Source organism: Colossoma macropomum, unplaced genomic scaffold (assembly GCF_904425465.1).
Source record: "Colossoma macropomum unplaced genomic scaffold, Colossoma_macropomum, whole genome shotgun sequence".
Taxonomy (NCBI): domain Eukaryota; kingdom Metazoa; phylum Chordata; class Actinopteri; order Characiformes; family Serrasalmidae; genus Colossoma; species Colossoma macropomum.
In genome coordinates this window covers 6,310,497-6,338,278 of record NW_023494802.1, presented here as the reverse complement: position 1 = coordinate 6,338,278, position 27,782 = coordinate 6,310,497, and the positions used below count along the sequence as shown (strand labels likewise).

The window sequence follows — 27,782 nt, the reverse complement described above, 5'->3', positions numbered from 1 at the left end:
TTTAATCTGTTGGCTTTCATTACAAACTGACCTTTGGTCTATGTCCAGGTTTGGTTTAGACCAGGGGTGTCCAGTCTTAATTTCCAAAGGGCCCTTGAGTTTGCCGGTTTTCATTCAAAACAAGCTGGAGCACATCTGACTTCACTTGTTTAATTAGCTGCTCAGTCTTTAACAGTTGATTGTGTGCTCCTGCTTTGTTGGAATGGAAGAACTTCAGGCATCCTGGCCTTTTGTGGACAAGATTGAACACCTGTTGTACAGACACTTCCAAATGTGTGAATTATTTGGCTCACTTGAGCTGGCTTACAAGCCTGAGAACAATGTGGTGGTGTTCAGCACTCGATCAGCTAGTATGAAAGTCTTTCAAATAAATTCAATACAACTGGTCAGTCAGTTCTTTTGAAGAGTTTTGTAATAGATCAAGCAGTTGATAATGAATAATGTGTAGCAGCATGTTGCTTTCCACATGAGGTGTTGTCCAGCTCTTTTGTTGGATTTCAGCTTTTTGTGAAATATGTTGAGCATTGAGTTTATGGTTGCTCTCTCCCAGTGTTGATCAATTCTGCTCCTGGAGAGGGATTCAAATTGTAACTACTACAGCACTTGTGTACTGGTTGTGCCTGATGTTGTCTAGGGCTGAAATTAAATTGAAATTGTAATTTGTAAAGTGCAATTTTAACTATAATCTACAGTATTGAATGTTTTAAGTGGGGAAAAATTTTACCTAATGCAGAGCATGTGAACTGGCATTCTGGCACACTATATTCAGCGATGAAGTGTCAAGCCTAAAAAAATGAATGGTCTTTGCAGGTTATCTAGGCTTTGAAGAAAATAACTGCTTTTAAATTGCCTTTTGACATCGGTCAGAAAAATCTCAGCTATTTTCCATAAATCATTCAGCCCTAGCAAAGTGTCAGGCCCTGCCTTATAGTACAGTACATGGTATATGATTGTAGTTATGGCATACTGTATACTGTGCTGCATACAGATATGAGGAGCAGTGTGCTGTAGACTGTGTTAATTCAAAGAGCCTTTTTTGTTTGCTCCAACCACTAATGCACCTGGGTTTTTTTCAAAGCAGACTTATCTGTTGGCTTTAACTTTGGCCAAAAAAACAAGTCTGTCCAAAACGAGAAGAACATTACTGTTGGACAGTACTCCAGTTTTCCAGCTTTCTGAGAAACTGCTTTGTGAAATACCCCCAGATCCAACTAATTAGCTCAAGCCCAGTCCTAAGCCTCAGTTAAGCCACAGGTGAACTCTGTAGGAAAGCACTTCAGCAGCTACTGCCCTATACATTTCCCCTTTCTCCACACCTGATGCAACTCATGATCTAATTAATCAGCCCTTTTTGAGTTGAAGTGTGTTAGATCTGGAAAATCACTTTGTGCACGGCAGTGGGCCTTTAATTTGCCAGGGTCAAGCTGATACTTGGTCAAGGTGAGGTTTCTCAAAAGCATCTATGCACAATGATGTTTCTTAAGGGGAATTCCACTGATCTTTCAAAATTTCTGCATAACTTAAGTGTTTTGGAGATCTCAACAAAAGTCACTTAAAATGTTTTGATGTTAAATGGTTCAAATGTAGAGAAACTCACTGACTGATGTTTCTTAGCAAGGGCTAAGAAACCAACCAGGGGGCACAATGTGTACAAAGCGATTGCGGTCAGTTTATATACTATCCAAGACCTCCAGTGAACCAGCACATATTCTTAGAAAGTAAACTCGGTGCGCTGAGCTGAAGTAAATAAATTTGAAGCAAATAAAGCATTAAATGTATTCATTGAGACATCAAAAGGCTTATGAAAGTAAAAAGTTTGGAGGGCATTGCTGAATAAAGTTGCTGTATTTGCTGGCTTTGTAACTAATTCTATATTTGTGGCATGTATTCTAGAAGAAGGTCTTTTTTCTGCTTATATTTGCTTGATGCCACACATCCACAATACTGTAGAGTATTATTTTGACAGAACAACCATTATTAGCTACTATTTAAACATAGCTAGGAAGCAAGATGGCTAATCAGCCAATTTAGCCACTATGGACTGGTACTTTAATAGCTGCATTCACTGAACAAGAAAACAAATAAATTGTTAATCATAATTATATGACAATTGTCAGCTAAAATTTCATGATCATGACAGACAGAATTGTTGCAGAACTATTCTAAAACAATGTCTTGGACAACAGGCAGCATCTGATAAGAACCATAAATCTAAACAGTTTAATGCTTATAAGCGCTACCACAGAAAGTTATTCAATGAAATGGCTTCAGTTCAGTTGCTTGATGTCTGACACATTGTTTTACAATAGTTTTGAGAAGGTTTCGGCCTAAAATGCCTTGGCAGAGAAATAAATGCAGGACATGTTTGGTATAATAGATTCTATAGAACCCAAATTCCAGATTTACCACTATTTTAGCACTATCAGCATTAAATCTGAAAACGTGCATTCGCTGGTTGTTTTGAATAGTAGATAAAATAGCAGTACCAGGATTAGAATGAACACTCCCTCTACCAGTTAAGAGGATCGTAACACTTAGATGATTGTAACTGGGCCCTGTTACAGTGATCACGTATTAAGACTGAAAGAGAAACTACTGGAAACGTCTACTTGTCTCACGAACAACTCTTTAAAGAGCTTCGTTTCTGTATGGAGAGCTTGGCTGCTCTATGATCATTTGAAGAAAATGGGGTCCAAATTGGAAGAGCATGGCATCAGCTTTCCATGGTAATCAGGACTCTTTGTTTAGCTCAAACTTTCTCCCATTGATGTTTGTACATAATCAAAAATCATTTTCAGAGAACACATTAATGGATTTAAGTCTTTCATTTTGTCTTGTCCTTCATCTACATACATTTTCAAAATAAACAAAAAAACACACAAACCACAGTTCATAAGGCACAACAAATCATTATACACATACTTCTTAGCCAAAAACTTACAAAAAGACCAAATGAAAAAAAAATGCATTTGCAAACACACAGCGTATTTAATCTTAAAACTAGTTACCGTAAAATAATTTACATGATTTATCAATCTATGCTAGGCTGTATTTTTTGGGGGAGATGGTACAGATCTTTTGGTTTACAAGCGAGAAGAACTGGAGAGGACACTGCAGGGTGAAGATCCTCTGAATACAGAGGGCCTATGTGACCTTAGGTTGAAGCGTTTTTTCCTTACTGTTTGTGTTAAGAGAAATGGACACCCCGCTGAAATGCAGCGCGCGTATGATGTAAGACGTTTGTGAGCTCTTGACGAGCCTGTTTTGACTAGTAAAACCCCAGCTGCCCCTTTCCCAGACAGTCCGAGTCTTTTTAAGACAGTGCAGAGTTATCTCAGAAGCCAGAGAAATCATTAAAAAGACACAAAACAACATAAAAGGAGATTACAGTGTACTGTTGTTCTTAAATAGTTGTACAAAAAGAGGCCTATGATACAGTATTACAGGTACTCGAATTCCAGTGCTTGGTGAAGGGCGAGCAGGTCTGAGTGGCTCGATATTCGCCAGAATGGCATGTTGTGCTGTGGACAGAGAGAGGGTCCAGTCAAATTGTGCAGAAAGACCACACAGTTTCATTAGCATGCTACACTGATATTAAATTCCACACCTTACCATGCAGTTCTGCCAACATTTAGCAATACAGTGCTAATACTGGTGAGAATTATTCCCACAGACTGTTAGACTGTTCCTGAATGTTAAACCTTATTTATGAAGCGCACTACCGTAACTAGAAAGCCAACACCCAGTTACAGACAGGAAAGACCGAGAACAGACCACAGTGCCTTACAATCAAATTTCAATAAAGGGTTTATAAAAAGGCTTGTGAGCTATTAGGTGTTCGTTTAGTTAGAAACATTGACAAAGCATTAAATACTGACATATTCATTTCTAACTTGATGTTTTGTGTGTGTTTGTAAGCGGGAAATAGCGTCACACTTTCTATAAACCCTTTATAGACACCAGCATGTAAACATTTCTCACGCAATTGGAAAAAATAGCATATTATTAGCGAAATGTCATATTTCATACATTTTCATACATGGACAAGAAATGAAACTTCAGCACACAATGTGAAATTCTCTGGTGCTTTCTAGAACAGAGGTATTCAACCAGGTTGAAATGCTGCATAGCAGAAATATCCACAAAAGTATGTATGCAACCTTTACTGTTACACTGGAGGCTAATATCCACAAGGGGCGCACTGATGACATGATATGTACTGTGGTTTTTGCACGCTGATTAAGTATACTGTATGCCAAATATTATTTTTTGTTCAAAGTACATTTGCCAAAACAAGCCATTTTTAGAAGGCAAGTGTAAATATTTCTGTATAAGTTTGAATGATTTTGGTTGCATAACAGAATTGTTTTTCTTTCTTCCTGTGTTGGTTGGCTCTTTTAGGAGTGATTTTAATGGAACAATGGAAACCATTTCAATTTATGTCAGTATGTCTGATATCACAATTATTTCTTATAGCATAAAATCAAACTGTTAACATGGATTTTTTCTCAACCCTCTGTAACGTCAAAACTAAATATTAAAGCCTGTTTTACACTAGAAGAGAAATGATGGGCATGGCAAGCCTACACTGCTCTGCAACCATAGCTATTTTTCACTATCCTTTGTTTTTTACAGTAACTGACACTACTTATAACCTGCTTATATTTTCATACAAATTAAATAAACTTTTTGTATACATAATTTGAATATAGCTATTTGGTATTAACTGTTTGAAAGGGCTTTTGATTGGTTGATTCCTCACTTTCTCCAAGTTTGCACTAGTGCAGTACTGCTGCTACAACTCAAAGCAGAGCTGTGTACTGTTCTGAGTATGGACTTAGATTGGATTTATAGAATCTTGTACCACGTCAAGCTTGTAACCACTAGCATGTTGTACACAGCAAGCGTATATTTTTTTGCACATTCTTTGTGATGCATACAGCTGGTGTGAAAGGCTACACTGAGTAAAGTAGGAGTTTTGTGAGCAGCTTGATGTGCTGTGGTGCGTTACCTTGTCTGGTGAAAAAAAAAAAAGGCTTAACACAGTGGCGAACCGTGACAAGGTTTGTAGTAGGTTAGGGCTAAGCTAATGGTGGTGCACATTGCAATTATTTTGGCTTTTCTATATTAAACACAGACTTTTGAAGCTTGTGAAAGATGTTACATATGTTTTCTTTTAAGCTTAACCAAAAGGAGAGCTAGTCGGCATCAATTGCATCTACCTAGAAACCATGGGAGAAAAATCTCAATCTTCCAATGGATGGTTCAAGATTTTAACACTTTATTTTCCAAGCATGATGATATATCAAATAAAAATGAACTGTGAATTACATACATTAATATTTTAATTTCCAATAATTAATTCTCTGAAGTCCTACCAGGCCTTAAGGGTTCCCCTTTGAATATCACCATTGTGTATTGTGTCACTCCTAAAATTTACAGTCGTATTATAATGTAAATATGCAGCACTTGGTTGATTAGTTCTGTTTTGAAACCTCAGAAAGCTCTAGGGTGACTGCTGGGGTACAGAGACGTGAGAAAAAAATGCAAAACTGGTCTCAGATAAGCAAACAAATGCACCATCATCAACCATCACCAGCATTTAAACAGAAAACAGAGAAACAACACAACTGAAGGAAATGAGCCATCAGTCAATCTGAGCTAAAAGCCTAGTAAAAGCACTGCTAGAGCACACACAGACAGGAAGTCCACTTTGGGGAAGGGGAGGGGTCACACACTGCTTCTGGGTCACCCGAGGGTCGTTACCTTGGCAGCGGCCTGCTCCTCTTCCACACCGTCCCCAATAACAACATACACTACCTTCCTGCCAAACCTTTGCATTACGCGCTCAAAGCAACTCTCTTTGCCTGCAATATAAACAGGGTTACATGTCAGAGGAGGAAAGTCAGAGGTCGTGTGAGGTTACCTGGCTGGCCGCGTGTTCCTCATCGCGCCCATCGCCAATCACTACATATGTAATGTTAGTGCCAAACCTGGACACTATACGCTCAAAACAGCTCTCTTTACCTGCAAAAACACGGCAGCGGCTTAAGGTCGTACGCATACATACCACTGATTAGGGATGAGACAGTATGGAAATTTCCAGCCATGGTACACGATATGTCCAAAAGTATCCAGACACTCCTTCTAAGTGAATGTGGTGAATGTGGTTGCTTTAAAGTGCACCCTTTGCTGATACAGATGCACAGTTGCATAACCTCCATAGAAAAGCATTGCCAATAGAATGGGACACTCTAGAGGTCCCTATGCCCAATGACAAGCGTCAGCTAGAGGGGTATAAAGCCCTTCAGCACTGGACTGGGGAGCAGTGAAACAGTGTTCTCTGGAGTGATGGAGCTCCATCTAATACCTTTGGGATGAGCTGGAGTGATCCAGAACTGATCATAAATCATCAGTACCTGACCTCACTAATGCTCTTGTGGCTGAATGCAATCACAGCAATGTTCCAACATCTAGTGTAAAGCCTTCCCAGAAGAGTAGACAGCAAAGAAGGGACAACCATCCTATTAATACTCTTGTTTTTTGGAAGAGCAGGTGTCTGTAAACTTTTGGACATATAGTGTGTCAGTAATGAGTTTTTGATGTTAAAGTATTGTTTAAAAAGCACAAATACAAATTAAAATCATTTCATTGCAGGAATTCATTTGCTTTTCACTGAATCTCATATTTCTTTCTAACATAAAAAAAAATCTACTTCTGCTTCCACAGTATGATTTTGTGTCACCATGTTTTTTTAAGGGTGAATTTTTATCAAGGGGCAGATTTTTTGGCATTTCTGCATAACTAAACGGTTAAGATGTAATCAAAGTAATTCAGTGTGCTGTGATATGAAATGCTCCATTCTAGAGACACCATGTCAGAATTGTTCACAGTGATGGTGATAGGAATCAGAGTTTAATGCATCTAACAGCTACCTTACAGACAGCTCTTACATGAAATGAATTTAAATACGCTGCCTGATGGCATTCTTTTACGATAGTTTTGAAATACCTACAACATTGTTTTTTTAATTCATTCACATGGTACATGCAGGGTGTTGTAAGGCAGAATAGTCCACAAAGAAAATATATTTTTCCAGATTTACAACTATTTTACCATCATCATTATGTATAAAAACATATAAAAACTCAAGACTTGTGAGTTGGAGAGCAAATAAAATGGCTTATTTGCATTGAAGGTTTCACAATCCCTGGTTCCTCTCACCATCACTGTAAAGAAATCTGGAGTTGGTAAGTTTCTCATAAATGCCCCATTTCACAGCAAACATTCTGAATAATTATTAACATCTCAACGATTGAATTATGCAGAAATTTAAAAAAATGGGTGGAATTCTCCTTTAAAAACAGTCTGAATTAATTTTAAAAACTACATGATTATCATTGAGATTTATATTACAGTTTATCAAAACCTGTAAACTGTCCCATCCCTACCACTGACAGAAAGGAGATTAATCCAGTGATGAGAGCAAGTGCAGGAATGAGGGAGAGAAAAAAGAAGGCGAGAATAACAGAGAGTGCAACTAGAGGGAAGATGAGAGAGAAAAGCATTTTCCATAAACACTGAAGAGTGATACGGATTCATACTGACACACACACTCACACTCCCAGACCTCCCAAATGCCCTGTTTTTACAGTTCCCATGACAACCTTAATGAGCATGGAGGGGTAGGTGTGTGTGAGGAACTGGACTTTGGGTCAGAGAGGGACGCAGAGAGAGAAAACAGAGATGTGATCCTGCAGTTATTATTCATTTGAACATCTGTACTTTCAGTCTGCTTTGGTAGAAGCCATTTTGTAGACTCAATATACAGGTTTAAAATTCTCCAAGTCAGAAGAGGGAACATTTTTTCAAGCGGAATTTTTTGCCCTCACTGACTGAAATTCACGGGCATTTTATTCAAAGTTGGAGGCACTTTGCAATTTTTTATTCAAAATGCTAAAGTTATTTTAAGGGTGTTCTGCATAATAATCAAAATAACATGTTATTTCAGAATGCTAAATAGATATTTGTTAATAATAAAGTTATTTTGAAGGTGTTTTTGCAAAATACTCAAAATATTGTTCTTTTAGTATGCTAACTAGCTGTGTGTTACATTAATAATCTTTTGAGGGCATTTGTGCTATAAATTAATAAAATTAATAAATAATATAAATTAATAAATAAAATGTCATGTTATTCAGAATATTAACTAACTATTTGTTACAACAATTATGTTATTTTGAGGGTATTTTGATAATTATTCAAAACAGCATGTTAATCAGAATACTTAATAGCAGTTTACAGTTATAATACCAGTGTTAAGTTGCTACTTTGCTCCTGGTTATCTGACACTGCCTGAAATAATGAATAAAAATAATTCAGCGAAGGCCTGCTATCAAATTGACTAGTTTCAGCGGGGCTGAAGTGGCCCAGGATTCTCCATAAGAGAGATAAAACTGAACTCTGGGGGTCTTTGTTATTTTCTTAAATAATTTTAAGATTTTCTGACTAAATTAATACTGTTAAATTAATACTCCACTAGGGGACCCCCTAACGGTTCGAACCCTACTTGGCCTGAGAATTGATAGCAGGTAGATGCTTCTTAACGGCCCTGTTCGGCACGAGGACGGCTCATGTTTTCCCTTTTAGTTATACGGCTGATTGATGGTCTGTTCATGGCTGCAATGCTGTCCACAAGCTGACCTCTAGGGGAGAGACGAAGCTGTCATGGTGAAGAGTTAGGGTATAAAACGCTGCTTCCGAGAGAGCGATGGCCAAGCAGCTGCTTATGAAAGAGCTAAGTGAAAGAACCAGCCGCTCAGGGCATGCTGGGAAAATGGCACATGGCTTTGATCAACCAATCAGAATTAAGTCCACATGGCCGCAAAGAGAGAGTGAGTCATGGCGAGGTCACCCTGATCTGTTTTGATTTATGATTTGATGCTGGAGCGCGATCCAAAGCCTGTTCCACACACACACACACACACACACACACACACACACACACACACACACACACACACACTTACATTCCCCCACAAACGGCCTCACATTGAACTTAATATTAACATTCAGCAGTGGCTCAAAAGCAGTGAGCAAGCCTGAGAGGTGCATCGTGAAACAAAAGGCTGTACTTCACTGACAATTTGTGAGTACATTTGTGCAAAGTGTGTGTGTGTGTGCCACATAATGGATTTATAGGGCATGGAAAACTGAGTATTCTTTGGATGTTATCATCAAATTTGATGTTTGATGTTATGTAACCACTGATATAGGCCTTATATGGAAACTAAGCTGTAAGAGCAGCCTATTTTGTATTCATTGTGACTGTGATGTCAGAACCACGACCACATTTACGTTTGATCCTGCACCAGTTTAGTTTCAATTAACATTAAAGTGGCTTTTTGCAGACAGACATTCACTTGTCAGTGCCTGCCACTGATTTATTGACACTGCTGATGGAAACAATTTTTTGCAATGTTTCAGTTATTCGCTTGAATTTATTTAGATGGAAACCTGACTAATAACAGCCTGTTTAATTCTAAGGGATAATGAGAAGTTGGTAATGGTCATCTAAAAACACGTTGCTGTTTTTGGTACATTAAAGCCCAATCCCATTTCACCCCTCGCCCCTAAGACTTAGCCTTAGCCCAAGTGTTAGAGCTACATGGTCCTCCAAACTGAGTTTTTTTTAGAGGCACACTCCAAACAGAATGTTATGAGAAAAAAACAGCAAGATGGCTGCGCAAGTGAGCAAAGAAACCCACAAATGTGAGAATTTTCTCCTTCAAAAAAAAACAACAGCCATTGTATTTTCTTAGTTTAATGTTGTTTCAATGTATTATGGTCCTTTTCTTCATAATAAGAATAAAAAAATTGCTAGTAGTATGCTAATGTCTTGGTAGCTAGCTAGCTAAATTTAGAATTTAAAATTAAACAAGAAGCTGGTGAATTGCTAACTTTTAACCCTAATATTACCAAAGAATTATTGGTGGGCGATAATAAATACCTGTCATATGCCCCCCTCTTTGACAGCATATGATGCCCTAAATGTAACTAAAGCCCAGCAGTGAGTTTGCTGAACTTTACCCTCCTCTGCCATCACTGCAGACTGGCAGGGTCACTTACAGAGCAGCGCTAGTGGCCTGTTAATGAAGTAATGTTCTTCTTTATTTGAGGGTTGTTACATTTCGTAGGGGAAGATTTCAACCACTACCCATTGTAACTCAGTTCCAAGATGACACTCAAAAACAAGTGGATGGGGTAAAAATAAGAAATGGGATTAGGCCTAAATCACACGTTTTAAGTGCTGCATGAAAGCTGCTGTATGAAATTGTAATCTTGTTTCTTAATGACTCACCAATTTTGGTTGCGCTGTAGATATTCTCAATAGGAAAGGCAGAGCCCAGACTGTACAACAGCACTTTAGCAAGAGCTGGTATTAACTGCGTCGTAGTCACCAAGACATTAACGCAGTTACTCCTAATAGAAGACAGAAAACCAAAATCTTTACACAGTGTCATTCTGTGAGTGAACATGCAATGAGAGATGGATGACATACTAGCAAGCAAACCTGGAGCTGATGATTGACAGAGACTTGAGTGCAGTAGTGAGCCATGAGTCTGTGAGAGCCTCAACCTCCGCCCTGAGCTGAAGCCATGCCTCTCTCTTAGCTGGCCCCAGCAGCCCTGTGACACAGGCCAAAGAGGGACACATTGCATCATGGTCAACAAGAAGTCCTCAACAAAAACTAATGCACTCGGGCTTTAAAGCCTCTACATTTTTGCACTGTCTGGAGCTACAAGGCTACTAAGCTAACAAATAAGGGAAGCTGTAGCCATCAAATTAGCATCACTGTCACAGGTGTAAAGTAACAAATTACATTTACTTTAGTTGCCGTACTTGAGTATATTTTGCCCTGTAATGGTGGATTTTTGAGTAGAATTAAATAATAGTATTTTTAATTTTACTTGAGTTCATTTACAATAAAGTCCTATTACTTTGCTATTTTAAGAACTATTACAGAGTAAAAACAAAAGCAATCAAATTAAAAGAAAGCTCAGTTCAGTTTAACAGATTCAGTTCTGAAAGCTAATCAAAGCAAAGCGGTGCCCAGCTAAAAACGCTGGAGTTTAGCCCTGACATTTTCAGAGAGCAGAGAAACAGAGAGAATAAGGTTACCAGCACACATGAAAAACATCTCTATCATCTTCATTCATTTTCAAATGAATTAACGAAAACAGCATTATTATTAGCTATAAAACATGCCTCCCAAAACCTGCCGAAATTTCTGATTTTCACAACTCCCACCCTGAGGTAACATACAGGCAGTTAGCTGATGGGCTAACTAATCTTAGCTAAACAGGTGCTCTGTTCTTTATTATTTCTTTCTTATTTTGTTGTTTTACAGTAACAAGTATGAAATATATTTATTAAACTTAAAGCTGTAGCACATTATTTAATTTAAAAGCATTTTTGTCTCTTTTATTGTGCGCCAGTTAGCTAGCTAATGTAGCTAAAAGGGCTGTAGGGCTGTCACCAAAAAACATCTACTATTAAGTGAGTAATGTGCTCATTATCATTTAATCTGATTATTTTGAAGAGCAAACTAAAAATATAGACTGAATTATACCATAACAAACTAAACATAGGCTTTCAGGGATTCCAGATTGTTGGATAAAATATTTTGGATATACAAAAAAGTAACTCAAGTATTCGAGTAGTTTTCACTTCTTTACTCGACCATGAACAATTTCTTTTATAAATACTTGTACTGAAGTAAATGATCACCACCGTAACAGTACTCGTATTTAAGTAGGAATTTTCAGTTCTCTTTCCACCTTTGCTAATTGGTGAGTTATAAGCTTATTTCATAGCCACATAAGTCTTGTAACTCTAATGCAAAACTAATGAAGCAAGGACCAAATGTCTTGGCTTGATCGATCACTTTTGGTGTAACTGGAAGGAACGTCTGGCCGAAAATCATGTTCAACAGAAAAACCAGAGCACCACAACATTCTGGGTAGCCTACATAAACAACACAGATCAGCTTCCTCAAGTTCCAGTCCTAGAGCGCCACAGGTCTGCAGTCTTCTGGAATCAGCTATGTTAGAGCTGAGAAACTCCAGGATTGGGGGTCAATTCCCCCTGGCACAGTCCAAGCTCTCTGCAGCTCAACTGCTGTTTGGCCTAGTTTTTGGTTTGTAAATGAGGTGTCTTTCCCAGCAGTAGCGCATGGAGGAAGTTCAGCAATAGAAGCTTACCCCCCACATTGTTTTTATACGTGCAATACAACTCCTTCACTCTTCTGTAGCGGAAGGCCAGCTTCCTCATCCAGTCCACTCCGCCCCTGACGCCCGTCGCCAGGCAGAGGCTGGCACTAGTCGCAGCTGCATGGAAGCCATCAGTGGCAAAACTGTAAGTACTGTTGATAATAACAATAACAATCATGTTTTATGCATCCCCAGCGATGAGAGAGTGAGCAATCATAATCTAAAACTGTGCATTGTGAAGGATCAGTGGTAAAATCTGCAGCAAGAACAGCAAGGAGCTTTGAATGGCATTGAAAATACAAGTTAAAGGCGATTTATGACTGATTTTTCAAAAAATTTGATGCTTTGCTGAACTATTCCTTGAAAGGGGAATTCCACAAATTAATAATCTCTGCATAATTAAATAGGAGTGCTTTGAAGATTTTATTTACAGTGGTGGTGATAGGAACCAGGGGTCATGATGACTACAGCACAATTGTAGCCATTTTATTTACTGCCCAGAATCAACAGTGAACCTACATATGTCTTCTGAGATTTTGGTCACACTTTATTTGGATGGTCCCTTATAGATGATCTACAGCTCCTTAAATTATTAACAAACTTTCTGGTAATACTCAGTTGATTATCGATGAAATTATGGTTTGGGTTAGGTTTATGAGGAGGTGTAGGTTTTGCCTTGTAGGTTTTGCCCAAAGCATTTACAGTGGACCATCCACATGAAGTGTTACCAAAATTTTATATGTAATATTGATAATTACCTCCCAAAAAACATTTTTAATTTTTTTTTATCATTACACTCGTTTATCTCCACCATGAATATATAAAAAACTAGGACCAGGTCTCAGACCTACTGTAAAACAATCAATAATTGTTATAGGCATCTGTAATACTGTACAGTACAGGCATCAGTACTTCTTCTATTGCTCTTGAACTTTTTTATCTGTCTATAAAGCACTTTGAGTTGCTACCAGTATGAAAGATGCTCTATAAATAAATTATCATTATCATTATTATTATTATTATTATTATTGGATGTACCTCACTGCCATAAGTGAATTTAAGTAGATACATTACAGGCCAAAAACTTATCTCAAAACTATTGTACAACAATGTCTCAGACATCAGGCAGCATATTCATATCAATTCATGCAATAACTTTCTGTGAGGGAGTTTTCAGAAGAATTAAACATTTAGGACATCAGGTTCCTATCACCACACTGTGGACAATTCTGATTCAGTCAAATTTCTCTAGAATGGAGTGATTCACATCAAACCACTCTGATAGGCATTGCTTACAACTTAACAAACTAATAATGTAGAAATAAAAGAGATTAGATGGAATTCCCCTTTAAAGGAGTGGTTCACCAAAAGGTCAAATTTTCCCCCTTACACCAAACACTGTCCATTAAACAACACGTGTTTAGTGTCTTTATTTTCACATTGGAGCTACAAGGCTAATGTAGCTAACAAGAAATAGAATTATTATATTAGCCCTGTAGCGGCTCTGCAAAGGTAAATAAGTAAAATTCAGGTGTCTTAACTGATCAACAATGTTTGGCAAAGTAGGGTACATTTGATCTCTTGGTGAACTATTTACAGCAGACAGCAACAAATAAACAAGGCTACAGTTAAGAAATGCATGCTGCAGTCTATCACTGTCTGGATTTTGGTGTAGGCTATGTGTGCCTGTGCCTGACTCACCTAAGGTCCTGTCCATTATCATCTGATGACACATCATCAATGTGTACTTGATCACACTCCTGTAAGGGACGCACACACACACAAACTTATGTTACCAGGGGTTGAGGTTTTGTTTTCCATCTGAATCCACCAGGGGGCAACAAAACCTCAAAAACGCACACATATATGTTTGTATATGTGTTTTTCAGTCTCAGCACTTCAGAGCTCACACTAACACTCATTCAAATCATGGAATCTGTGGCCCAAAACAGATCACACAAACACTGATTTATGAATAAATAGAACGGAATAGGGAAGGAGAGTAAAGAGGAGATGGGAAGGAGAGAGAGAGGTTACCTCTAAGTCATTAAAGAAGAGATGTGTGTCTGCGAGATTAAAGATCATCTCCTCCATTCTCAAACCCAGTGTAACAGCCATTGGAGCATCCTAAAGAGACATCATCAACATCATCATCACCATCATCTTCATCACTTGGCTGTGAATAATGTAGTGGTGATCATCAACATCATTAGGGTCGAGCAATATGGCCAGAACATAATATCATAAAAGCATTTTTAGGGTACATCATTTTTATGGTGATATTTCATTTTCTGAGGTTTGTGAACAAGTTGGTACAAACAGAATGCATCAGAAAAAACAGCAGTGACTTTGTCTTTATTTAGCACACAAATGAAAGAGAAAGAGAAAGAAAGGTAAGGTATCTAGATAGCTAAGTAACTGCTATGCTGATTTCTGTTGTTTAAATAATCTGTTTTCTCCATTGTAATGATGATTTGAAGACAGTTCCAAGGATAAATTAAGATATTTGGGTAATGTCGGTAATGTAGCGGTAACGTTAGTTATCTGATTTCCTTCTGCATTCCGCAGCTAGTGAAAAAATCAAAACAGCCTGCCCCAAAACTCCACTGCAAAGCAGTCGTAGTTTTTCAAAAGTTCCTCCCACCTTCCAGATACATCATCAGAAGGGGGTTTTATTAGTCTATAAAGTGGAAAATCTCACTCTAGAAACTACCACAGCACCAGGATGTGAGCAAGCATGTTTACATGTGTTGTGATGCGATGGTGACATTTTCCATTTTGGCTGGGAATTCCTTTAAAAACACGCATGAAGAATTAAGATTCGCATTTTTTTTTCAACATTTTGCTTCTTTGCTGAACCACTTTCAATTAATGAGCAATTATGTCGTGTTCCAGATTTTTATTTTTTGGACATAAATTTTCCACTTTCTCTTTTTTTGTGGTACCATGTAGTTGTTCAATGTTCTAGAAATAGTGACAATTCTTTCAGAAAAGCATACATACATACACACACATATATATATCATATATAAATATATATATATATATATATATATATATATGTATATATATATATATGGTAACCATATACACCATACCATATATTTACTTTCTCAGTAGCTAGGATGATGGGAAACTACTTAAAAGTCCTAGAAGTGTTTACACTTCATAATCCTTGTCTCAAACAGGTCGGTCCTTTTTAAACACACACACACACACACACACACACACACACACACACACACACACACACACACACACATTTCATGTGCACAGCTTCCAGCTTCTTCCCCGTCCCTAGACTGCTATGTCTGCCAGTTTAAGCAGATGATGACAGACATCCAGCACTTGTTTCAGCCCATCAGCAGACTCACGCACACATACAGTACTGTGTAAAAGTAAAAGACCTCCCTTCATTTATTCAATTTCCAGTCAAAATGTCCAGTTCAAAAAAGTATTAAAAGACTTACAGAAAATGGGATCGTCATACAAGACCTGGTAGATCACCAAACCTGTCCCTATCAGATAACCTGCACTTAAAGCTTTCATCTTTGAGAGAGAGGAGAAAATCAAGCTGCTGCAGATTTGAAAACATCCAGAAGTTTCTGTCCATCCTTCCACTGTGAGAAGACAACTCAGTGCCATGAGTCTGAAAGGATGTGTAGCTGTCAAGAAGCTCTTACTGAGAGAAAGAAATAGACAAAAAATGTTTTGAAAATCAAGGACAGAAACTGCTGGTGTTCTCAAACAATGGAGTAACCACCCCAGAGTCCAGAACTCAACATCACTGAATGTGTTTGGATTGTGAGAAGCTTGTGCAACCAGCTTCTAAAGACTGAGCTTTGAAGGTATGAAAAAATATTGCTGCTGATTTCTTTGAAAAACTGAAATCAAGACTTCTGAAAAGGTTGATATTATGTCTAATTTTCTGTTAAACATGTTTTCCTTTTTTTTACTGATGCTGAAAAATGAATAACTTGTCCTTAACAGCCATTTTGACTGGAAATTAAATTAATAAGGGTCTCTGACTTTTGCACATTACTGTCCATTTAAAAAAAATGGGAGAGTAGATCAACAAAGTAGAGAGGGTGGGGAAAGGAGCAGAGGGGGGAGAAAGGGAGAAAAGTGAGGAGGGGGGGTAGGAGAGAGAAAGATTCTCAGCTGTAAAAATCATCACATGTGAGTTGGCTGCCTGCACACTGATTGGCTGAAGTGTGGAGCCAGAATAGAAAATACTGTGTGTATGTTCACACACATGGCCTTTCTGTCACACTCACTGTCACACACACATATACGCACACACTCTAATGCCTACTAATGTTTAAAGGCTGGACTGATGAATCCACATTACAGTGAAAAAAGTTTTAAAAATATTCATATTTTACCTGAAATACTCATGTTAAACAGCTGCAAAATAAAGTTAAATAAGTGTGTAACCTTGTCATATTCTATGTGAATGCATGAGTGTTGATGTGTCCAAACATGCCTATATGCGTTCATGCATGTGTGCGCGAGTGAAATCGGTTTGGCTCTGCCTCTGATGGAGTGCCTAAGATCGGGGGGTCTTGCTCGTCACAGCGCTGTCAGAAATAGCTCGTCAGCTGGGAATAGATGCAGCTGTCTCCATATCTCTCGCAGAACCAACGACAAGAAACAGGCGAAGGTGTGAAAAAAGGACTGACGCTTCGCACATCTACTGAGGCTGGTCGTCAAAGAACCGAGTCTAATCACGACCTGCTGCTCCACTAATGTTATCCATGCAGAGAGAGCCGGGGGACTCACACAGACACCTCTGAGAACCGGAATGAAAGCATAGATTCAGAAAAGATAATCAAAACACTTGCAATGGGTAAAATGTAAAATGTTCTGATTTCAAAAACACTGTGTAGGCACTGCATACACCACCAGTCCAAAGTCTGTTTTCAGTAATATAAACCCATTTGGCTGCAGATACATGTATATGATGATTCTGTAATGACGCTACTACTCTTTATACTCTTTTCAATGATTTTTTTCTTAAATCTGTAGAAAATGTGTGCAGAATGACGAACACAGCTACAAATGATTCTATAATAACTGAAAAAGCTGTAAAACATTGAGAAAGGCTTACAGTTTAAAATACGAATGCCTCATGTTTGACAAGTAGTACAGATAACTTTTTTTATTAAGATAACTTATTTATTATACAGATATTATAATTTTAATTCTAAGGGATAAGGAAAGGTTGTACACAAATCGTGTAAAAAAGGAATTATGATTGTTTTTGTGAACAAACGTTAAAAATAGATGTCCAGGGAAAAATTAAATGCTCAAAAAATATAAGATATGGGTCCTTTAGACTTTAATATTGAAAGCAACATCTTAAAATCTTCTTCTGGTGTCTAGCTTGAAGTGTTTAGAAGTAAACTGTTTAAGTTAATTAAATTAACTGTTTATGTTTAATGGGTTAATATGCTGATGTCTATTATTATTATTATTTCCTGTTTTAATGGTCTTCACCAACATCAAAAAAATTAACTAAAAAACTCTAAAAAAAGAGAAAAACTGTGCAGGCACTTTATATTTGTCTATATTTTATACTGATGTTAAAAAAAAAAAAGTTAAAACAAAGAAGAGTCCAGAGAGACAGAGGGAGAGAGAGAGAGATAGAGAGCAACTGAGAGAGAGAGAGTACCTTGCCATATTTCTGCGCGTAAGACCCTGTCAGAAGTGAGTGGAACACAATGATGGTCTCATCCAGATCCCACACAAAGACTCTCTGTAAGGGCAACAAACACAATTATAAGATTGACCTACAGTAGCCATACAGACAGATCACAACGACATCATCCAAAGGACTATTTAACACGAATGTGGGTACATGTATATATCACCCATATATTCAATATAGTGTAGAGACAGGGCTTCATACATCCATGAAATATCAATGTTATATTATGATTAATACCAAATTTATAAAAGAAATGAACATTTTTTAACACCTTTATTAACATCATCCATTAACATCAATTGCTTTTCTATTCAAAGACGAGCTATATGCAGTTACAAACAGATATACAGCAATTTATACATATATGTACTCATATATATATATTCGTAACTATATATGTATATACACATTTATGTTTGTGTGAGTGTGTTTGTATACCTCCAGGTCACTGTCAGGAGGTGGTGAGGGGTTGTTCTTCCTCCCTCGCCCCCTGGTTTTAGCCCCACCCCCTCGGCACGTCCTGTCTTCCAGTTCTTTGATGGGTGTGGAAGGACTCTGCCCTGCCTCAAACTCACCTAAACAGAGGTGAACACACAACTTTCAATCACTGGATTTGCGACGTGCCAGCGACACAGGTGAAAGCAGATGCTGATGCTATTATTGAAGCGAAAGCCTAGATATGTAACGATTCACCAAATTCATTATGTGAATTTGGTGGTCTCTCGAATCAATACATTTTTTTGGCACAGTAAAAATAAGGAGTGGTTAAAAAGGTGTCTTATGTCAATATGTTAATATGTCCAAGTTTTCAAGTTTACTATGTTAATGTATCCAAGTTTCAGTATTTGAATCTTAGCTGTGCTTTACAGTATCCTGATCTAACGCTCTATGTCTTGATTGGAAACCGTATGTAGCTCTGAAGTAGGAACTTGTGTAGGGATACTAATGTATATTTGTGTTTCCCAGAGCAGCAAAAAGAAGAACGTTTTTGCTGCTGTATCTGTAACTACGTGTTCGTGTGACAGGCACTTGTGGAAAAGTAGCCAAAGAAAATGAATTAAATAAAAACTCTGAAAGCAGGCCTGAACTAAGGCTCTCACGCCTTAACCAAGTCACTACTGCTATCGGTAACTAATAGTGCTTTCTTTTGTCTTAAATATAAGTGATAAACTTCCGTGTTAGCTGGTTTTATGGCTGGTACATTCTTTGATATCATGTGAGCACAGTAAACCAAGCTGGCAGTGATCTAGTCTAGCAAATATATCATCACTATTGTTGGAAAAAAACATTGTATCTGCAAAATAGTAACTTTACAAGCAAAGGAAAAATGTTTTTTTAGACATTTTTTCTTAATAATTTTGGACCTTTTCTGTTGGTCCATTTATCATGAAATTTTAACACAATGCAAAGGGTGACCAGAGTTTTCAAATTACACATAAAAATAAAAAGGGCGAACTTCAATTCATATGCAGATGTTCTACTGCAGTTCCAGTTCTTAAGCAATTTTTTTAAACTGATACTTTAGTACTTTTACTCAAGTTGCCCTTTGCAAAGTCACTAATAATACTTGCGTATGGGTTTAGGCTACTTTACTCACCTTGGATTGTTCATATGACAGCTTTACCAGCTGCTGATAACCACCCAGGCGCAAACCAAAGGGTAGTTACAATGTTCTGCTGTTCCAAATTTGAGTGGATGAAGACCATCCAAACACACCATAACACAACCAGCAGCCTCCCTGCCACTGATTTGGAGCTTCTCTATTGGCCAGCACTCACCTGGGTGCAGCTCAGGAGCTTGTCCTGTTATGACAGGGGCAGGGTCTTGCAGCTGATAGCTGGAGGTGGAGCCTGTGCTGTCCAATGTGCTGTTGGATGTCATATAGGAGCCGTAGGAGGAAGCGGAGTAATATTGAGCATACTGATTCTGCCCAAATGCTGTGTATGAGGGATATTCCTATGATTCAAGAAGAACGCACAAACAAAAAATACAGTCAGCACCCAATAAGTCAGCACTCAATATTATACATAATTTATTAATAGGGGTTCCTTAAAAGCTGGAGTGTAAAATGCTTACATAATTGATCTTCATAATACTTAAAGGGGAATCAAAACTTTTTAGAAGGCAACAGTAATATGTAAACAAAGTCATTCAGAGTGGTTTGGTGTGAAATTAATGGAGTCAGAAATGTTCACAGTGGTGGTGAATGGAACCAAGTTACAGGCCAAAGAACCCTTTTTTGATGCTATATAGAACTCTTTTTACTAAGAGTGTAGTTTTGGATTTTGGGCTAGAATGTATTTTTGTAAAACTATTGATGGAGGTACATGAAAGATGTTGTCAGGCACAATTGTTTCCAAAAAAAAAAGTTATTTTTTCAGATTTACTACTATTTTACTATCATCAACATACATATAAAAACTCAGAAGACAAGTGTAGGTTCACCGGTGGTTTTGGATAGTAAATAAAATGGCTATATTAGTGTTGCAGACATTTGACCCCTGGTTTCTATCACCACCACTGTAAAGAAATCTGAGTCAAGTTTTAATGACTTTACATCTCAATGACTAAATTGAACATACATGAACAAAAAAATGGTGGTAATCCATTTTAAGTGTTAATTTGGAAGATCTGCACTTTAATTAAGTATCTTTATTTGAGCTTTAATTTATATGTTAAACATTCACTTTTTACATATTTTCGCTGTCCAAAAAAACAAGTATATCCAAAATAGTAACTTTACAGGAGAGAGCAAAAACACCTTTCAATGCAAGTGAAGGTAAAGAGATTTTATTCCAAGTGATTTTAGAGCATTTCTATTGGTCCATTCATCATGAAATTTTCACACAGTGTAAAGGACAGCTGGTGTGTTGAAATAATGTAGAAAAATAAAAATTGACAAAAAAGATACATGATTTTCTTTGGACAGTGATGATATGTATACTTCAGCATGTTTAACTTTAAACTTTTAATTAACATTTTGACTCAGTGCCCATACTTTTACTAAAGTACAATTTCTCTGTACTTTTTTCATGCTTTGTAAAAGAAAAGTGTCGCCAAAATACAACTGAAGTTAATTTCTGGTCAAACTGTTTTTGCAACATTTCAGACAACGAGCACAAGGCAGACAACTTTTCCCAGAGAGACGCAGTACAAAAGAGAGAGAGATGAAAAGTAGATAAAGGAACTACGAGCTTGGTTGGATCCTTGGCTGGAGCACAGAGAGAGTGCTTGATGGGAGGATTTTATGAATCCCTCGGTTCTTCTCTATCTGTGAGTGTTCTTTAACCCCCCCAACACACACATACAGATGGGTTTTTTTCAGAGGAGATGCCTCTAAAACTGTCACTAACTCAGCCTCTGAGCACATGAACGGTGCAGTAAAAAAGCTCTCAGGAAACTGCTCTCAGTTTTTTTCAGTTTCATTTTTCCCCCATCCATCTATTCATCCATCCGTAGGACGCTCGCTCCTTCAGTTCAGTCACAGTCATAACTCCCTGTTATTTATACAGGCAGCTTCATCAGGGTAGGATGAATCCAGTTTGGCCTTTTCTCTGGTTAAATGTCCAATGATTAATGTTTGAGAGAGATTACGTGTATTTTTTAGATGATACTGATGTGCAGAGTCCAGCCTATTTTAATGAGCTTGATGTGCCTCGGCTTGATTTTGAGATCATCACTCTGTAAGTCTTTGCTTTCAGATCAAAACCATGTATTTATATTTTTGTTTCTTTTTTTATTTAAAAACATCAGCTGCTTTTGACATTGCATGAACATTTGATGATGAACAGGCCAAAAGAAATGGTCCAAAATGAATCTTGTTACCTTAACATGAATTTAAATGGCCCAAATCAGGGAAAACCAAATTTGAGTTGCAAAACTTATACAGTCCTTACTGACCATACATGGAAACTGAGCGGCAAAAACAGCCTGTTATGAATTCACTGATTTTGTGACGTCATAAAAAACAACACATTTGCATTTATCCACCTTGTCAGCCTATAGCTGTTTAGCCCCGCCTACCTACACTGAAGTTATAAGGAGTGTTTCAGTCTGGGCTGCTTTCTGAGCAAGGCACAACAGAGGGCAGCCAAGCCAATCAAAACAGAGATCATTTACATATAACAGCCTTAAAAGCAAGACCGCAAGACAGCCTGTTTAATTCTAAGGGATAAGGAGAGTTTGGGAAATGGCCATGTAAAAATTAATTATGACTTTTGGTACATAATCATCATAAGTGGATCTCAGGGGAAAAATAAAATGCAAGGAAAAATGTAGAATATGTGTCCTTTTAAGCTCTAAATTTGTTTAATTTCTCCTGAAATGTCACCATTCTGGAGATAGAAGGTTTTACTCCACCAGTGCTGAGATGTTTGTGTGTCTGTGTGTGTGTAGCCGTACCTGCTGTGTGCTGAAGTTGGCTGGATTGGAGACTGAGTTGTTGGAGGTGTAGAGGCCAGGAGAGGTTGTAAACCCTGATGCTGGTGAGAGAAATAAAGCAGACTGTAATATAGCTGTTCTCAGAGAGAAGAAAAAACATCTGAAAAAAAGGCTGGAGCAGTCAGATCAGATTGGTGGATCTTAATACTCTCACATCTAACTGCAAGTAAAGTGGTAAGATATAGCCTGTAATTACCTACAGGGCCAAATTAAGACCCTGTGGTGCCCCTTGGCATAAACTGTTTAACTACAGGCTGATTTATACTTCTGCAAAGAAATATACACTCCAGTGCAAAAGTCTAGTCAAATTGTATGTTTTGTTGAGATTCTGAGTTAACACATCCTCTACAAAGAACACACTTCTACGCATTTCTATGCACAGTTACTGTTTATTTGCTGAATTAAATGTGGCTTGTGCAAAAATTATGGCACATTTTATAGCTCATGTTTTATTGTTTTAAATGTTAAACACAGCAGATAAATACAAACTGTGCACTAAAATTAGTAGAAACATGTCATATTAAAGTGAGTTCCCTGTAGAGCCAGTGCAGAGCTAGCAAAACTAGTGCAAAACCAAATGGAGCAGTTTGGGGATTGCTTGGTGTAACGCTACAAACATTTAAACAAACTGCCTTTAAAATATTACAAAACATTATTCGTTTTCTTTACATTCTGGTTTGGATACTGACTCCTAGTGCCCTTGTTCACATGCAAGGACACCCATGCAAGGACACCCATGCAAACTTCTCTGCATGATGCCTACACATGTTCACACACTCAGAATTATGTTCTGGCCTTAAAGGTGCAGTGTGTAAGATTTAGTGGCATCCAGTGGAGAGAACTCCTTTTCCAAGCACGTAGTAGAACAGGTTTTCTGCTGTCATCTGTCCCGATTTCATTTTGCTTCTTCATGTTTTCGCTTCTTTAATGACAGGGATTTACCCTCCCTTGCTTCTACTTGTGCTAAATAATAATAATGATCCTCCATTTGTCGAAAAATAATGATCCTCCATTTGTCGTTGTGTTCTCAAACTTCTCACAACACAAAATGGATAGACAGCACCAGCAGCAACCACTGATTCTTCTTCTTTCTACATCTTCCAACCTGTGCTATAGTGCCACCAAATTCAAGCTGCCACTTCATCGTAAAAATGCAAAATTTACAAAATATCCTCTAACTTCAAATATAGATGGTCATCTGAGACATTCTTGGTGTTTAAAGTTTGCTTTTTTAGTTTTGTACTGGAGCTGAGGCTACTGTACCTAACAAGTAAGGAACATTTAAGTGACACAGACTTCATGTATAACTTGTACTACTTCCATTACTAAAGAAACAAATTTTCAATGACAAACATGGCTTGGCTGATTGACTACATTTAGGAGAAGGGAAAACTTTTTTTATCTGAGGTTTTGTCAAACCCTTGCTTTAACTTGTCTGCATGGCAAATATGCAGCTTTTTTATGTTAATATATGTTATTTGAAACATGTGCATGTTTTTTGGTTCTTGGCCAGTTAGTGCCCATGGATTCCAGCCATGATTACCTGGCATCTGATAGGGCGAGTAGGCTGTCTGTCCAGGCTGAGGGGTGGTGAAACCAGGACTGTAGCTGAGCCCTGACTGGAGGGTGGACTGTGTCTGGGACAGACCCCCTTCTGTCTTTATCCCTGGTAGCATCACTCCCAGATCTGCTGAAAATATACATCAGAGGAAGACATCTAAAACATGCTGTAACATATGACATATTGACACATAATGATACATTCACAACAGCAGGAAAAGATTTTTCCCAAAGGAACCTTAAGTTAAGGCTATGTTCACATTAAAGGGTTAACTGCCACTGATCTGATTTTTGCCCGAATATGACACAGATCTAATTTCTTCAGATCTTCAAATCAGAGTGACATATCTGTGGTCCTACATTAGATACATATCTCATACGTGGCCATTTGACTGTAATGAGAATGGTCAGAGAATGTAATTCAGTGTGTATGTACATAATACTGTTGGCATCATCCAGTGCAGGTAGTATCACTGATATCAGCACCACTGTGCGCACTAATGACAGATATACAAACACAAATGCAAACAAAAAATCAGATTTGAGTGAAAAATCGGGCACCAGCTATCGGTATCAAAGCAGTTTATGCATATATTAAACACAGATACCCAGTAAGTGCTATGCTGTATTGAAGAAAATGAGATGGTACCATAAGTGGAGAGGCCATAGGGTTGTGTGGTTTGAGAGTAGGGCGTATACACCGTGGACTGCTGCATACTGCTGAACTGGGATTGGCCGTTGTATGGAGACATGGGCGGAGCCACAGGCGTGGACAAGATGTGTGGGTAAGGCCTGTCAATCAAATAGATTATAATGAGACATTCAGGAGCGTTAGTTTGAATGGACAGATTTATGTGGAAATGTGTTTGCTAGTGTAGAGAGGACGTGTGTGAAGATGAGAACAGGTCAGGGGCACGAGAGTGGTAGAGCATATATTTAACACACAGTGATATCTGGCAAAATTGCAGTCGCATGCAAAAGTCTGGATACCCCCAAGTCGAATTACATGTTTCTATGATAAAATTTCTATAAGAAAATAAGTTAATCCTCTACAGTAAACCAATTTAATAAGGCATTTTTCTGGAAATTTGTAGAGCACAATTTCTCTTTATTTGCTGAGTTTATATTGGAAAAAATAAAATATGACATATTAATGTGGCATAACTTTTGCACAAGCCAGTTCGTGTTTTATATTTATATTTTTTTCAGTGTGTTAAATGCAGAAAATAAACAGTAATTGTGAATTAAAATGTGCAGAAGTTTATTCTCTGTAGAGGATGTTTTATTTTCACTATTTCACTATTTTCACAACATGTATTTTGACCAGAGGTGCTCAAAGGCTGCTGATGCTCACCCTGTTCTGCTGTTGTTAACAAATATTATGTAAATGAGTTGAGCAACGACTAATCAGATTGTTCGTATGTGGTGCAGGTGTGTCACACCCACAGTCAAGCTAAACAGTTCATTTCAAAACTTGAATGCACATTAAGTCGAAGAGATATAATGATTAAAAAAATAACTAATGTATTCAAAATGTGCAACAGTATTATATTTGTAGACTTTTTTAAAATTAAAAAACAAAATTAGGACACTTCTGGGCTCGGAACTAGCCTACAACTCTGCTTACACTTTTACTCTGGACACCTAAAGTGGCTTGTGCTGCAGCAACACGTTCAAAAAGCAGGCAGCATTTGGAAATGGAAGCAATTCAGTTTGCTGTAATGAAAATGCATTGATGACATTAACAGTGAATAGCTAATAATATAATAAATAAAAGTAATAAAATAAATACAAGTGAAAATGAATTCCATTTCATTCCAAAATGCTGTACATCTGTTTGTAAAGAATAACAGCTGATGTGTAACTTTGCTGATAAAGGCTATTACAGGTGGTATTAATCATAATACAGTGTTCATACAGTACACACATAAAATAAATACAGAATAAATACACATAATGCATAAGTACTGTTTATTTTGCCGAATTAAACCTATTTGGAAAAAAATATAACCTAAAACTTAGTTTATGCAGAAGTTTTGTATTTTATATTTTATGTTTTTTCCCACATGCTAAACTGCCCCTAGGTGTGAGTGTGTGTGTGTGTGAATGTATATGTCTGTCTGTCTGCCCTGTGATGGACTGGTGACCTGTCCAGGGTGTTCCACCCAATGACTGCTGGCCCAGAAGGATAAGCGGCTTAGAAGATGTGTATTTGTGTGTGTGTGTGTGTGTTTGTGTGTGTGTGTTTTCCCAACATGTTAAACTAAAATAAGTAAAATTAGTAAATTAAGTAGACATTTTGCACTAAAATGTGGATGCATTTTAAGGCTTAATTTCACAACGAAAATCAATAAAACATATAACAAAACATTGTGAGCCATGTGCGTGTTGGTGTCTTACTTTGACGGATAGAGAGGAGGAGAATACTGGTGTGCAGGTCGAGGACTGAAGCCGCTGCTGGTTATAACTGCACATAAAAATAATATTACGAGTCGTATCAGTTTAGATCAATAAATCAGGTTTGACTGCACTGAGATGATGCAGGAAAAGAAACATGTGTCATTTATCATCTCCATCACTGATATATTCTTTACTGGACCTCAAAACTGTAAAAGAAGACGTGCATCCTGGACGTCTTCCCCTAACAGAGCATCTGCCAAACATACACACACACACACACACACAGACTTGTGACTGACAGTTTACAGATTTTCTCTGCTGTGCAGCAGCTGGACCTCATTCAGTGAGAGAAGAGCCAAAAAAAAAAACAGGAACTGCCCTCTTACAATCAAACGTCCATTCACATCAAAGACAAGCTCCTGCCAGCTCTCCTCTCCTTTCTCCTCCTCTCTTCTTCCCTCCTCTGCTCTCTTCTTGCCTCTTTTCTCCTCCTCTACTCTCTTTTCCCCTCTTTTCTCCTTCTCTCTTCTTTCTTCCTCTGCTCTCTTCTCCTGTCATTTCTCCTCCTCTCTTCTTCCCTTCTGTACTCTCCTCTCCCCTCTTCTCTCCTCTTCTTTCTTCCCTTCTCTACTCTCTTCTGTCTTTTCTCCTCCTTTTTTCTTCCATCCTCTACCCTCTTCTCTCCTCTTTTCTCCTCCTCTCTTCTTCTCTCCTCTACTCTCTTCTCTCCCCTTTTCGCCTTCTCTCTTCTTCCCTCCTCTCCTCCTCCCCTCTTTTCCTCTCCTTGACTATATTCTCCTCATCTCCTTTCTCCTCTTTTCTTCTCTCTTCTTTCAGTCTCATCTGTCCTCATTTCTTTTCTTCTCCTCTTGTTGCTCCTCCTTTTTTCTCTACTCTTTCTCTCACACATCAACTCTTTCTTCTTTCTCCACTCCTCTTTCTCCACTTCATTTACTCTTTGACTTCTTTCTCTTCCTCTTACTTCTACTCTTGACCTCTCCTCTTTTTCTCCTCTACTGTTTTTATCTTCACTTTTCTTGTCTCCTTTTGCCTCCCTCTCTTCTTTCCTTTTCTCCTCTTTTCTCTTCCTACTTGACTTTTTTCTCCTCTTTTTCTTTCTTCCTCTCTTCTCTTCACCACTCCTCTCCTTTTTCTCTTCTCCATGTTTCCCACCTCCCCTCTTCTGTCCTCCTCTCCTCTACTCTCCTCTCCTATTCTCTTTGTTCTCTCCTCTTCAAACACACCCATTCAATAAAGACATTTCATAGCTACTTCATGAAAACTGTTCTTTCCCGCTGAGTGATGGATGGATTCATAAACTTGTCTAATAGACGCACACATGAAAGCATGCAAACTTGTCTCTCTCTGTTTCTCACACACATGCACACGTTTCCTCTCTC

The 27,782-nt window shown here is 37.9% G+C and overlaps 1 protein-coding gene across 7 annotated transcripts in view; it reads right to left on the bottom strand.

Moving 5' to 3' along the window:
* Positions 1-2,806: 2,806 nt before the first annotated feature.
* eya4 (EYA transcriptional coactivator and phosphatase 4) overlaps positions 2,807-27,782 on the bottom strand; it is a 64,244-nt gene continuing 39,268 nt past the window's right edge. For 4 of the 7 annotated variants that reach the window (XM_036591640.1, XM_036591643.1, XM_036591645.1 and 1 more), the window contains 14 exons: positions 26,383-26,449; positions 24,632-24,774; positions 23,966-24,112; positions 22,384-22,463; positions 19,761-19,938; positions 18,421-18,557; positions 17,947-18,030; positions 14,310-14,399; positions 13,974-14,032; positions 12,264-12,424; positions 10,574-10,688; positions 10,361-10,482; positions 5,767-5,867; positions 2,807-3,521 (listed from right to left, as the gene is read on the bottom strand). In XM_036591640.1, coding sequence (XP_036447533.1) covers positions 3,441-3,521; positions 5,767-5,867; positions 10,361-10,482; positions 10,574-10,688; positions 12,264-12,424; positions 13,974-14,032; positions 14,310-14,399; positions 17,947-18,030; positions 18,421-18,557; positions 19,761-19,938; positions 22,384-22,463; positions 23,966-24,112; positions 24,632-24,774; positions 26,383-26,449 — 1,565 coding nt within the window. In that variant the 3' untranslated portion in view covers positions 2,807-3,440. The remainder of the gene's footprint in view (positions 3,522-5,766; positions 5,868-10,360; positions 10,483-10,573; positions 10,689-12,263; positions 12,425-13,973; positions 14,033-14,309; positions 14,400-17,946; positions 18,031-18,420; positions 18,558-19,760; positions 19,939-22,383; positions 22,464-23,965; positions 24,113-24,631; positions 24,775-26,382; positions 26,450-27,782) is intronic. The other 3 variants (XM_036591642.1, XM_036591646.1, XM_036591647.1) reach the window with 1 other exon arrangement.